Below are 14,067 nucleotides of genomic sequence, written 5' to 3'. Positions count from 1 at the left end.
AGTTCAATTTGAAAACTGAGAATAATAATTGTTAAAATATAATTGATGTGTACTTTCTTTATTTGATTTAACATTTGTTGACTACACAGAGACGTCACTACTACTAGACTTCTTGACTATATACATATAGATATTATTGTAATGTTCTGGACCTTTGCACAAGGAGATTTTCTCAATCTGGACCTTTTGGGATTTTTTAATTGACTTATGGGATATGAAAGTCTGCAACAAAACGGCATATTTATAAACATCATGACTTGGATTTTCTGCAGAATGTTTACTGAATTATTTTTCTCTGTATTACAGCATTCTGTCCCTGAAGTCAAATGGGTGGATGGAGGCAAGCCTATATTTAAGGTGTCCACTCACCTCGTTTCCACTGTCTACACTCAGGTTTGTTTTTGTTTTAACAAACTGTTAGTATTAGTTATAATGCTGATTCATCTGCAACCCTTTTCTTTCTTTTTTGTGTCAAATCTGAAGTTTGTCAAACGCTGTGGTTTCATTAAAATACAGCTTTGTGGAATTTACTTCTGTAGCCTGACCTTCTTTGTGTCTCTCATAGGATCAACATTTGCACAATTTCTTTCATCACTGTCAGAGCAGCGCACCTGCACCTCAGGTGTCCGGAGGAGAACTTGTTAAATACCTGAAGGTAAAACAATGAGTATGAAATCAAGGGGTTCACTACAGATACTGACTTAAATACAGGCCAATTAATGTTACAAAATGCTTTTTGTTCAATTAATTTGTTAAGATTATATGTAAGTTAAGGTTTTCTAATTCACATTAATTTTTAATATTATATATTGTATATATATATATATATATATATATATACACACAGTATATATTTTAAAAATAAATAAATAAATATATATGTTTTCCTTCATATTGTTTATTTCTAACAAGAATGTGTAGACATTGTCTTTATTGTAGATTAACTAATTGACTAGTCATGGCTGTACGTACAAGTTTGAGAGAAAATTAAAAAAAAGACTACAGTGAGTCATATTTAAATACACAATGTTGACATACAGTCTATATTTCAGTCATTGCATATACTGTATAACTGAGTGCACATGCTCTGCAAAGGATTGGGATTCAAGTCTGAACAGAATTATATTAGATACTTATTTTTGGATACCTGAAGGTATTTGTCAGACATGTTTTCATGTCTATAACTTCTCTGTATTATCTTGCAAGCTAACCGTAGCTCATACTCACCGTGGAACCGCAGACAGTCACACTTGGTTAGAGCTGAATCACAGGATGTGATTAATGTTGGGCTTTGTGCTGTAGCTTTCCAACAGTGCATTCTTCTGGACAGTTTGTGAAGAGCTATTTCGATTGCCATTTATACAGGATTTAGTTGTTCCTTACCTGCAACGATTAGGCCGATAGCAGTAAATCTGTCAAATATCAACCCCTTCTTGGCTTGATACTTTTTCCACTTTTTTGGTTCTGTATCACTTTTTCCATCAGTCACTCTTATTCCAGTTCATGGGAATCTCAGTTCACTCTTCCCCAGGCAGACATTGACAACGAGAGCAACACTTGGTCCAGTGCATCTCTTGGGTTCTAATGTAAACACAGCACTGAACACGAACAATAGCCAGAGGGTCAAACAGCAGGTCGGCCATGTTGACTGGCAGCTCGCCAAATTACTTGGCAGGGCTTGTGTTAGTTTCCTGTACAGGGCAAAATGCACCAGTACCTACACTCTGCCACGTTTCAGCCAACTGAAGCATAAGTTGTTGGTGATTTGCAGAGTGTTTTTTACTCATGTCCTCCCGTTCACACGTTTATGTTATTGGTTGCCCTCTGTGCTCTTTGTTTGAGTAACGAGAGAAGGTGATGTCTCTGTTTTCCACATTTATTCACATTCACATTCACATATACATGTAGGGCCATGCAGTCAAACCCTACATAAACAAATGTCTGTGATGTTTTACCTTCAGAGTCTGCATGCCATGGAGAGCCATGTGATGATCAAGTTCCTGCCCACCACACTGAATCAGCTGTTTAGGGTGCTAACCAGCGCCACCCAAGAGGACGTGGCAGTCAACGTCACCAGGCAGGTTTCCCCTGAACGATCCCTGACTTTAGCTTAAAATTCAAGATGTGTCATGTAAATGATGATAAAGAAATGTACATAGCATTGGAAATACTACATTTTCAACATTTATGTATAAAAGAGAATTCGGTAGAGTTTACAACTATTTTTGAATTCCTTACTGTAAAAATTATGATTTGCTTGATTTTTGTTTTGATTTTTCATATGACATACCTGCCATGCAAGAACTTTGTGGGGATATTTTAAAACAAACGCAATGTAAATAAATAAAAGAGGCCTCCTCCGACATTCTTTCCTTTTTCCATTGTTTCCTTTTAGAGTCATGATTCACATTGTTGCACAGTGCCACGAGGAGGGGTTAGAGCACTACCTAAGATCCTATGTGAAGGTAAAATTCACAAGCCACATAAAATAACTCAATATCTATATTATTTTGTGCTTGTACTCATAGTTCTCTCTGCATGTGTCTGGTACAGTTTGTGTTCAAGACTGAGCCACAAACGTCCACCACCAACCGATCAGTGCATGAGGAGCTGGCTAAAGCCATGACTGCTATCTTGAAGCCTTCCACAGACTTCCTCACGAGTAACAAGCTCCTCAAGGTGATATAGTTGTCCTTTTTTTAAAGGATTACACAGTGTATGATTATAACTGCCATGAATTTCCTCTTTATTGTTCTCTGATTGATGTTTGTCTGCCCTGCAGTACTCCTGGTATTTCTTTGAAGCCTTAGTCAAGTCCATGGCTCAGTACTTGATTGAGAGCCATAAAGTGAAGGTAAGTCTGCCGCAACATTTGTGTTTGGCTCAGGGGTGCTTTTTACCAGCTTAGGCTCCTCACTGTGGTTACAACATGCCAGGTCATGTGGACAGCCGCAGCACCACAGTCAAAGTAGGATGTATCCACAGCCTGTCCCACACTGCTCTGCACTTTAATTGGCTGCATTTGTTCATACCCCATAAGCAACCACATCCCTGTGTTTAACCTCCACTGGCGTAATGTGGAGGTCACAGTGGAAGCAAGTAAACGCTCCACAAGTGTGGGTCACACCACTCTAGAAACTGTTTCAGTTAAAGTACAAGGCTGGGGATATGCTATATTTTTGCTATTGTCAACAAATCCTGCAAAAAGACCAAAACCAACAATATGTAATGATGGAATATGGTCCATGTGCAACAGTGTGGCTCGTTGATGTGTTTTTGACAACAGTGGCACAGAAGAATAAGCTATATGAGGCTTTCGCAATAAAAACAAGACGTGTTATTCATGCACTGTAGATTTTTGACTTTTCACGGGATATTTTTTCATCATAAAAATAATGAAGAATATCACCTTTAACCCTTTTAAAGTGGGGTGTATTATTCTGTGTAATAACATTTGTACGAACGTCCGTGCTGTGTCCTGCAGCTGTCCAGGAATCAGCACTTCTCAGCATCCTTCCATCACACTGTGGAGACGCTGGTCAACATGATGATGCCACACATCACTCAGAAATATAAAGACAACCTAGATGCTGCCAGGAATGCCAACCACAGTCTGGCGGTCTTCATCAAGGTCAGGAGCCACAGTTACTGTCATGGCGTTTGAGAGCACCATCTGTTTTCAAGTATACACTTAAGACTTATTTTCTTTTCCCCATCCTTCTGTAGCGCTGTTTCAACCTGATGGACAGAGGCTTTATGTTCAAGCAGATCAACAACTACATCAACTGTTTTATGCCTGGAGACCCAAAGGTACATGATGAAAACAGTAGAAGCACTTATATAAACAAATAGTAGTGTCCTGATGGAGGGTATCAGGCTGTGCTCCAAGTATGTTTTTGACAATGTTGTGTTTGAGTGTTGTATTTAAGCTGCTGCTCTGGTTTCTGTCATTTCCTAATGCAGACGCTGTTTGAGTTCAGGTTTGAGTTCCTGCGTGTTGTGTGCTACCACGAGCACTACGTCCCCTTAAACCTGCCCATGCCATTTGGAAAGGGAAGAATACTGAGATTTCAAGGTGAGGAGATCATCAAATTTACCTCTCGATCAAGTACCAAGCCTGATTGTAGTGTAATTAAAATAAGTTTTCTGTTAATGTAGCAGTCTTTTTTTATTCTACAGAAAGCACTTTTTTTGTGTTCCTCAATTAGCTTTATTGTCTCCAAATGATGCGGTGGAGTCGTGTGATAATCTAGTAGGTAGGTGCAAGGGTGCGCTGCTTGCATGTCATCTCAAGAGCAGACTTTGATCTAATCATTCAACCGTGACCAGAATGGGTAAAATGATTTGCTCCAAATTCTGAACTCAATCAGTTGTATTCCTCTATTGCTGCATCCTGGTTGATGTAGCATGATTGTATATCTATCTTTTTCAAGACACTGTACAGAGAGATGATACTGTTTATTATTTGCGGCGGTATGTGAGTATAGAGGCTGAGACTGGCTCTTTGTACAGATGTGGGTAATTATGTGTGCATGTAGTTTTTTTTCTATCTTGAAGTGGTTTGGGAATTATGACTATAATTCCAAAAGACACGTTATTTACTGTCATTTCTAAAGAATCAGATCCTTTTAATGCTTGCATGCTAAAAGAAAATGCAGGTTTTAAAAAGATTAAAGTAGTTAAAACATTGTGTTTAACTTGATTACAGCCATTTTGGGGAATCTTTTTTTTTACTTGTCTAAGATAATGTTGGGAACCATCTGTGAACAGCTTTTTTTAATTTAACTTTTATTTTACCAGATTTTTTTCATTGCGATTTAAACTCTTTTTTTCGAGGGAGTCCTGAAAGCTTAATCATAAGCTTTAATCCTTTTTGTCTGTTTCAACAATGATCACTGTTGTCTGTTGTGGAGCAGCCGCTAAGTCACACTGAATCACGCCTGAATCTATACCAATCACAAACAATAAAAAACATAAATGCCAAGCTTTTCTGTTTGAAGTCAACAACAATAATTTGTCAGCGAGGGAGATTTCCAAGCTGCAACGGCGTCAACAATCTGTATTCTGTCCAAGCTTTCCTGTTTTCTTGTTCTTAATTTAATTGTGTCTGATTGATATTTAATAACAATGTACTCTCATTGTGACTTCATCTCTATTCACGTCCTTCACTCACTTCTCTGTCAGCCAATCCTAATTTCTTCATCCTCTGCTTCCTCCACTCAGACCTCCAGATGGATTATTCACTGACAGATGACTTCTGCAAGAACCACTTCCTGGTCGGACTGCTGCTCAGGGAGGTCAGTACAGCTCTGCAGGAGTTCAGGGAGATTCGTCAGATAGCCATCCATGTGCTGAAGAATCTGATGATAAAGCACACATTTGATGACCGCTACATCTCCAAAGTAAGCAGTGCCCTCTTACCTCCATCTCTTTCATTTCCACTTCCCTTCAGTGTTGGAAGTGTGTGATCGTGAGAGACTCTTTGAGATGATTTATGTGTTTTCAGAGCCAGCAGGCCAGGTTGGCCACCCTGTACTTTCCCTTGTTTGGTCTCCTCCAAGAGAACGTCAACAGGCTGAATGTGAAGGAAGTGTCCCCATTCACCATCAACCACTCCAACAATGTAAGGGAGCCACCTAGTGGCGTCTTTTTAATATTCTATCTACCTTTCATTCACAAGATAAATGAAGAGATCCTACCTCCTGACATCTATACCCATACCCAAACAAATATAAAATACACAAAGAGAAAGAAAAACATACCTCATATAGTATGTGAGTCTGTGTCCATTATACTGTTGTTTTTCCTCAGAATGGAAGAGAAGATTCACTTCATACCAACGCTTTGATGACACCTCCCAGATCCAGCACCTTTCTGGACACCAGCTTGCACAAAGATGTTTTTGGAGTCATCTCTGGCACCTGTGAGTGGACAGACGATGCTGGGAAATGAAAAAGATGTATAACATTTGGGTTTTACATTAACATGAAACTACTCCTTTTTGTTTTTGGCAGCTTCACCTCACACATCGTCAACCCCCAACATCAACTCTGTTCGCCACGCAGACTCACGGGGCTCACTCATCAGCACTGATTCTGGCAACAGCCTGTCCGAGAAGCACAATGACAAGGGCAACTCTCTGGACAAGGTACATCTCAGAAAGTGCCACAAGATGCCTGTAAAGTCATTTCATACAACGTATCAAATATCAAGTTTAGGCTTCCTGTGACATGCATTTTTAGTGTGCCCCAGACATATCAGAGATCCCCTTGTTGTGACAAAAGCACCTCAGAAAGTCACCCCTTGTTAACTTGTCCCATTAACTTCCCCACCTTATGTGTGCGGCTGGCCACGGCAGACGGAGAACTTTGTACGGAGACACTCTGTCAATGTCCTGCGCTACTTTACGGAGACTGAGGAGTCCATGCTCTCCGTGCGCACCAAGCGTGTCACCATGGACTTCTCCCTTCTCTCTGTCCCCTGTGTGCCAGAGAGCACCCTGCAGCCCAGCATTTCACTTCAAGTACAAAGCGCCCCTCATCCTCCTCCCTAGGAGTGTCCCATCTGGGAATGTTAGTGTGTGTGTGGGAGTTTCCTAGTGTCCTAAACCCTAAGCCCTTTCTTTGCCAGATGATTCTAAGTCTTTGGCCTGTTTGTACTCTGGGGCCGTAAAGCAGAGCTGCTGTACCACAGGGCCTCAAGGGGTTTGTCTCTGCTCTTTTTCCAGATGTTTAGAAGCATGCACACTTAAGGGATTTTGTCACTTTTGAGTTCCTCTCACATGTGCTGTGTTTCATTTTTTGTTGAAGCTGTTTGTGGTACCTTTTATCACAATGTGTGTAACAGCATAAAGGGAAAAGAGGGACACTCATAAGTAATTTGCAATTACTATCAACCCAAACTGCTTTAGCTCAAACTCTTAGAAGTGCTTGAAAATAACTGCACCACAGCTTTTGTCCACCTTTTCAGGAAAACTAACTTTAGCCATGAACTGATCCACTCCCCAAAACACTCGTTAAAAAGCCAAAGCCATAGCCTCATACTTTCCATTAAGTCATCCCCAGCTAGTTTCATGGTCTAGACTAACTGCTGGCAAGAGAACGTGCTTGGTACATTGCCATCCCCTCTCTGTGGTAGAGCTGTTGCTCCACTGGTTTGGTTCTCTCTTCTCCCTGCTCTCTGCCTCAGCTGGAGAAATGGCGTTTGTTTTCCGTTGGCAGTTTTTCCACAATAAAAAGAGCCCTTTAACATCAAGAGTGAATGACTCCACTAGTTTAGCTTGATGACTGTAACCCCAGGCCTTCAGAAAACTCTTACTACTCATGTCATAACACCTTTAAAAGTCCCTGTGTATAGTTTTGATTACTTTTAATCTCTAATGCAATACAAGACTCAGTTGTCTAGACTTTGAACTTTTACCACAAAACTAGATGTAAACTGTACAAGAAAATCTTGTAATTTCTATGGAAAATACCCTTTGTCTTTTGGAAATACAAAATGTAAACTGACAATAATTTCTGTAGACAGTACTTGTGGTTTATCTTGAGGCAGCAAAAGGAGCTAGACAGCGCAAAGAGCCATCCAGGATAATATATTTGTCCATCCTCTGCCTGACCGGATACTTTTTCCCTCAGAACCAGGCTGCTTCAACCCTGGGCAGTACCCTGCTGCGATGTGATAAACTGGACCAGTCAGAGATCAAGAGCCTCCTCATGTGCTTCTTACATGTGCTCAAAAGCATGTCTGAGGGTAACATGTCACTCCATCTCTCTCCTGAATATCTGTGCTCACCATCTTTCTGCCTCGATGCATAAACATTGGGTTCACTTACATGTCTACAATGTCAATCTGTCTTTTTCCAGATGCTCTGTTCACATACTGGAACAAGGCTTCATCTGCTGAGTTAATGGACTTCTTCACTCTTGTCGAGTAAGATGCCTTACATTGCTTTCATGACAACCTCGACACTGCAAGTAAAGAATTAGATTTGATTGTGACTGATTTTCACCTCCTGTTCCTCAGAGTGTGCCTGCATCAGTTCAGATACATGGGAAAGAGATACATCGCAAGGTAATGTTGTTGTCAGTATCTGAAAGCATTGCATGACTTCAATTCTTTTAAAAGTTTTTAAATCTGAATAATGATTGAGTTGAGTTCTTGCTAAAGGATTGCAGGCTTTACATACAGTTGCTCCTCTGTTTAGGTCGGTTTGGTCAAGTTTGCATTCGTACTACTGCCACTTGGAGTAACAGAAGCTCCACCTTTCAACCATTTATCCATTAGCTTATCCATTAGCTAACTATGAACTACTACTTTTAGCTTTTTCATCATTTATTCATTAGTTTTAGCTAAATATTTTGACTCTGTATCCAGTCCTTTGGCTATTTTATCAGTTTATCCATTACTTATATCCTTTTATCTACTTAGCTAAATATTTCAACATTTTTTTTCATTATTTTTTGTTTTCTAACTAAACCACTTATCAATTACTTTAAAGTAACCATTTCAACTTTGTATCCATTACTTTTCCACTCCTTAACTAGTTTTCACCATGCTAAATGACAACATGTGGTGTCTTAATGGTGACTCAATTGTTATATATTTTTTAGATTATTTTGTTCTGTTATTTCAAATAAATTGAGCTACTCCACAATCTGTCCAAGGACCATCTGGCACCTGCAGAAATAGCCCCTGAGGTACAAATAACCTTGGTTGGGAACCACTGTTCTAGTAGATAGATATTTGACTGTTGTGAGAAGACAAAATACATTTCCTGGAGTACAATATTGCCTATTAAACGTCATAACATAATGACAATGATGTAGCCTCTTATTGTCTTCAATTCAGATCATCCAGTGTAAGACAGCATTGCTAATGTGGGTGACGGTTGAAGGGTGTGACTGTATGTTGAGCACAATTATGTGACAAGTATTTATCCAAACACACTTACTGTAGCTCTGGCCTTGACTCCCAGAGGGCTTTGGGTGTTCACTCTCTCTAACCTCCCACCACTTCTTCTATCTCTATCCACCTAAATGCTGGCAAGTTTAACAAAATGAAATAAAACCAGGCTCCTGCCCTCTCCTGCTTGGGTAAGACTGAAGGTGGAACTGACTTTCTCAAACTTAATGCATGATCTTCTTACCCTATAGAAGTTGCAGTGCTGTGACACAACCACTGGCTCTAAATATATTATATTCATATAGCATCTATTGCTCTCATTCTTATGTGCATGCCGTTTGCGCTAACTCACTGCTTTAAAGCTGCTTCTGCAATTATGTAATTGAACTGCATGCGAAATATACAGCACAACTTTATTGGATAAATGCTTCAGTGAGTACATGTGTAAAAGTCACCCAAACTGTTATGTTTTACAATGATACATTTAAAATCAAACAAGATATTTAAGTAGATGTTATGGACCAAGGTTTGAAGCAAGCAAATCTGCTTTTGCTCTCAGGACATTTGAGTGATATTTACACCACTCAAGTGTGCAAAATGGTGTGTTATTCACCCTAACCTGCTTTGCTAACCTACCATTCGTCTAACATTGACCTGTTTCCTCATCAGGAACCAGGATGGGGCAGGACCTGTAGCACATGAGCGGAAGTCTCAGACTCTGCCTGTGTCCCGTAACAGGGCGGGAATGATGCATGCCCGCTTACAGCAGCTCAGCAGCCTGGATAACTCATACACTTTTAACCACAGTAAGTGCCCCATACTTTTCATCAAACAGCCTTTTACCAGAGGATCCCCGCCCTCCTCCGCCTCACTCTGTATAGTCTCCTCATACTTTTCACCATCATCAACATCACCCTCATACTCTGTTTAAACCCAGCCCGCAAGACAGGGGTGCAGCATCAGTAAATTAGATTGAATTGGTGCGAAGGTATTTGTGTTTAGCGTTATATTGATTTTACCTTAAGGGCTTAAGCTATTTGCTCAGCCTGTCAAATGGCATCATTTAACTCAGTTTCTTTGTGTTTTCAGTGTAAGAAAGATTTCAAGTATTCTTGGAATATCTGTAGACCATGGTAAGAATGTATCAGGTTAGCAGAAAGTTTGCAGACTGTTACTGACTTTGTTGATTTGGTTAAAATTAAGAGCATGTCCGTTATAACTGAACACTAGCTTTTTTCCATACCTATGGCCAGCTCATCTACTCTGAACTCAATTTTTATTTTTCATTCTCTGAAAAAATGTGAAATATATAGAGGTTTCATTCCAAAACACTACCTGTATATTTGAGAAAGCAAATGCTGCTTGAAATTAATTCATAAATATCAAAAAACTCAAATGTTGGCCCAATTTGTTAACATTTGTGATGAAATTTTCCAGCTTTGCCTTTAACACTAAGGTCTCATATGATGTTTAAATGGTCCTTCTGTGCACTGGTGGGGGTGAAACAGCTTCAGCTTTCTCTTGTGTATTCTTTAGCCTATAGTCACTCGGATGCAGACGTGTTAAATCAGTCTCTGCTGGAGGCAAACATTGCTACTGAAGTGTGCCTGACCGTCCTGGACACGCTGAGTATCTTCATCATGGGATTCAAGGTAACATAAATAACATAGTACTTGGCACACATTAACTGTACTAGTGAACTTTGCATTGACACCATATTTATTTAAATGCAGTATTTAGGTTTCATTTATTCTTCATAAAAAACCTGGATGTAAATCCTGTTTCTATGTTTTAAATCAGATTGTGTCAGTTTCTAAGATGATCGTCTGTTTTCTCCACAGACCCAGCTGTGCTCTGACCACGGCCACAGTCCACTAATGAAGAAGGTGTTTGAAGTCCACCTCTGTTTCCTACGGATCAATCAGTCGGAGACGGCCCTCAAGCAGGTCTTCACTTCACTGCGCACCTTCATTTACAAGGTGTGAAGGACGTCCGTTTAGCCACCTAACAATTCTCTGTTGTTGCTTGTTATGGTCCAAAGCGTTCCCTGTTGACCTGTCTCTCTTCTTCACCCTCCAGTTTCCTTGCACATTTTTTGAAGGGCGTTCTGACATGTGTGCTGCTTTCTGCTATGAGATCTTGAAGTGTTGTAACTCCAAGCTGAGCTCCATTCGCTGCGATGCAGCCCATCTGCTCTACTTCCTCATGAAGAGCAACTTTGACTACACAGGTCGCAAGTCTTTTGTCCGGACGCACTTACAGGTGGGTTAGTCCTTCTGTTGATCTTATCATTGTCCAGAGAATAAAAAAAATGAAAGCTCTCATGTTCACATTATTGAAACTTAATGTCCTTAAGACCCTGGACCTTGTTTAGTCATTTTATTAGCTTTATACTTAATGATCTTAATTAATGTTGTGAGAAATGCTTATGAACAGAATTTTAAAGAGATGCCATGTTACAGAGTTCTAGCACAGAAAATTATGCATAACTTCTAAATGTTTGGGGTCCTAGCTGTAAAATATGGTTGAATGCAATGCATTTGTATATTCTCTGTAACTGTGTTTGATGTAAACAGCAGCACTACCATATCCCAAATAAGCATTGAAATGAATTATTTCACTATTGTATTGTTATTTGGTGAAATAACAATATAATTTATTTTTTGTTTTTACTTTCCATTCAATGTTTATGCCCATTTTGTGGCAAATGGTACTGTTAACACTTCAGAAGAAAAAATGTTTGATGAAAATTGGTTTATTTTGCAATTTTCATCATTACTATATTTACACATATAGTTTTACAATGATGTTGATGATGAAGTAAAGCCAGCAAGGCTTGTACAATATTCAATGTTAATAATTCATAATAATATGTTTCTTTCTCTATTTTTAGGTGGTGATTGCTGTCAGTCAATTGATAGCTGATGTGATTGGTATTGGAAGTACCCGCTTCCAGCAGTCTCTGTCAATAATTAACAACTGTGCCAACAGTGACAAAACTATTAAGGTCAGCAATTAATTTATGTGCGTGATGGTTCCACTTTAACTGTTAAAAGTATATATGCTTAAACCAGAAATAACATGACTGACTGTTCTCATTTCTGCATCCTCCTTAACAGAACACAGCCTTCCCATCAGATGTGAAGGACCTGACCAAACGCATCAGAACCGTTTTGATGGCCACGGCTCAGATGAAAGAGCACGAGAGAGATCCAGAGATGCTGGTGGACCTACAGTACAGCCTCGCCAAGTCTTACGCCAGCACACCTGAACTACGCAAGACCTGGCTGGACAGCATGGCCCGAATCCATGTGAAGAACGGAGACCTGTCAGAGGTCAGTGATAAGGGACTCTCTGTGGCTGAATAGGTTGGACTTTGGTATGATAGTGGCCAATTGAACATGTGATAAACTCACTTTAGGTCTGTGTGTGGTGATGTGTCTATACAGTATAAAATATCTCAATCGTTTTGTCCAGTTTATTGTGAGTGATGCTATCCTGTAAAATAATTCATAATTTCAACATCACTTTGCATATCTGACCTGAGTTGTTGTTCACAGGCGGCCATGTGCTATGTGCACGTTGCAGCACTTGTGGCAGAATACCTGCGGAGAAAAGGTGCTTCATTAATTTATTTTCACTTGCATGCCACACGACATCTCTATTGTGTATATTCAGTGTAATCTGTCTTGTTTCTGTTTGCCTAGTGTGGCCGATTGTTATTATATTGTCTCATCTTGTACTGTGCTCAGGCATGTTCAGGCAGGGATGCTCAGCATTCCGTGTCGTGACTCCAAACATTGATGAAGAGGCAGCGATGATGGAGGACGTTGGCATGCAGGACGTCCATTTCAATGAAGTATGTGACTGTGCTAATGACCGCGCTGAGATTTGAACACGCTAGCATGAATTCAGTCTGTAATCTGATCACATCATTAGTTTTAATTGATTACATTTTTGATTTTCAGAGTTTTGTATTTTAATAAAGACTAGCTCCTGCACCCACTGAGGTTGAATGCACTTTTTGTGAGTTGCTTTAAACAGAAGCATCTACCAAAATGAATGTAGTGTAATGTTAATGTATGTACCAAGGCATATACCGTATAATTATGTTCATCTATTGCAGGAAGACAAAAACATTTAACATCTTATCTTAAGCTCTCCCAATATTCCAGTTTTTAAATATTCAATCATCATTTAAGTAATGACTGTCTGGCTTTCTTCAGTATTTCATAACAAATTCAGTGGGTGACTGCCAAAATATCAAACAAAAGACACATTACATTTTGAAATGAGACATCATTACAGTATATTTCTTTTAATAATAAATCTTTTTGTGAGGAACATGTCGAATGAAATGAAGAGTCTAAAAATGTTTAACATAATTAAGATGATCATTTTTTCAATATTATGACCACGAAAGAGGGAGAGTGACACCCACTTGTACGTTATAAAAAATAAATACTATCTTAAAGATCATTTTTGTGGCTGTCTACCTGCGTTTCACACCACACTAGAATACATGTAGATGTGTAGAAGAGGCGTCGATTTATCGAATACTAATCTATTTTCTCCATCTTGTGTTACCCTGCAGGACGTCTTACTGGAGCTTTTGGAGGAGTGTGCCGATGGACTGTGGAAAGCTGAGCGTTACGAGCTCATCTGTGACATCTACAAGCTCATAATCCCCATTTATGAGAAGCGCAGGGACTTTGAGGTACGTTCCACTTTTTTTTATCTCCCTACAACAAGTCCATCTAATTTAGCCCAAGTGTTGACATTAGTATCTAAAAATACTAACCCGATTTTTTTTTTTTTTTAAATTTGCACAGAAACTGGCCCACCTGTATGACACACTGCATCGTGCATACAGTAAAGTGACAGAGGTCATGCACACAGGCAAGAGATTGCTGGGCACCTACTTCAGAGTGGCCTTCTTTGGCCAGGTGAGTTTAACTGTTATTTTCATTTTTTCAAAACAAACATATTGTTTATTTGATTTTTTGCACTAACTGTTTTTAAAATGATTACAAATTATTGTATCTCGCAAAAGTATTCATTTGGTTGCTGAATGTTGAAAAAGTAATTTACACTGAGCATGAGGGCTGCTGAAGATGTTTTATTTTGATTTTTAAGAGCATGACCACATGCAGTGGCATTTTATGA

The 14,067-nt window shown here is 39.4% G+C and overlaps 1 protein-coding gene across 8 annotated transcripts in view; it reads left to right on the top strand.

Moving 5' to 3' along the window:
* Positions 1 to 14,067, top strand: part of zmp:0000001200 (dedicator of cytokinesis protein 9) — a 74,193-nt gene that overhangs the window by 54,768 nt on the left and 5,358 nt on the right. For 5 of the 8 annotated variants that reach the window (XM_068704778.1, XM_068704777.1, XM_068704780.1 and 2 more), the window contains exons 22-48: positions 307 to 393; positions 566 to 655; positions 1,962 to 2,077; positions 2,396 to 2,465; positions 2,554 to 2,679; positions 2,783 to 2,854; positions 3,485 to 3,631; positions 3,727 to 3,810; positions 3,964 to 4,075; positions 4,209 to 4,256; positions 5,224 to 5,402; positions 5,507 to 5,623; positions 5,812 to 5,923; positions 6,015 to 6,148; positions 7,635 to 7,749; positions 7,863 to 7,929; positions 8,023 to 8,070; positions 9,571 to 9,707; positions 10,438 to 10,553; positions 10,743 to 10,880; positions 10,981 to 11,163; positions 11,795 to 11,908; positions 12,021 to 12,236; positions 12,462 to 12,519; positions 12,654 to 12,760; positions 13,496 to 13,618; positions 13,734 to 13,847. In XM_068704778.1, the coding sequence (XP_068560879.1) occupies positions 307 to 393; positions 566 to 655; positions 1,962 to 2,077; positions 2,396 to 2,465; positions 2,554 to 2,679; positions 2,783 to 2,854; positions 3,485 to 3,631; positions 3,727 to 3,810; positions 3,964 to 4,075; positions 4,209 to 4,256; positions 5,224 to 5,402; positions 5,507 to 5,623; positions 5,812 to 5,923; positions 6,015 to 6,148; positions 7,635 to 7,749; positions 7,863 to 7,929; positions 8,023 to 8,070; positions 9,571 to 9,707; positions 10,438 to 10,553; positions 10,743 to 10,880; positions 10,981 to 11,163; positions 11,795 to 11,908; positions 12,021 to 12,236; positions 12,462 to 12,519; positions 12,654 to 12,760; positions 13,496 to 13,618; positions 13,734 to 13,847 (3,030 nt within the window). The remainder of the gene's footprint in view (positions 1 to 306; positions 394 to 565; positions 656 to 1,961; positions 2,078 to 2,395; positions 2,466 to 2,553; positions 2,680 to 2,782; positions 2,855 to 3,484; positions 3,632 to 3,726; positions 3,811 to 3,963; positions 4,076 to 4,208; positions 4,257 to 5,223; positions 5,403 to 5,506; positions 5,624 to 5,811; positions 5,924 to 6,014; positions 6,149 to 7,634; positions 7,750 to 7,862; positions 7,930 to 8,022; positions 8,071 to 9,570; positions 9,708 to 10,437; positions 10,554 to 10,742; positions 10,881 to 10,980; positions 11,164 to 11,794; positions 11,909 to 12,020; positions 12,237 to 12,461; positions 12,520 to 12,653; positions 12,761 to 13,495; positions 13,619 to 13,733; positions 13,848 to 14,067) is intronic. The other 3 variants (XM_068704782.1, XM_068704781.1, XM_068704784.1) reach the window with 1 other exon arrangement.

The sequence above is a fragment of the Cebidichthys violaceus genome, unplaced genomic scaffold, assembly GCF_023349555.1.
Source record: "Cebidichthys violaceus isolate CVI_PGR_0920_01 unplaced genomic scaffold, fCebVio1.0.p SCAF_11, whole genome shotgun sequence".
NCBI lineage: Eukaryota > Metazoa > Chordata > Actinopteri > Perciformes > Stichaeidae > Cebidichthys > Cebidichthys violaceus.
Note: the sequence above shows the minus strand (reverse complement) of the source record. Positions and strands in the feature narration are given on the sequence as shown.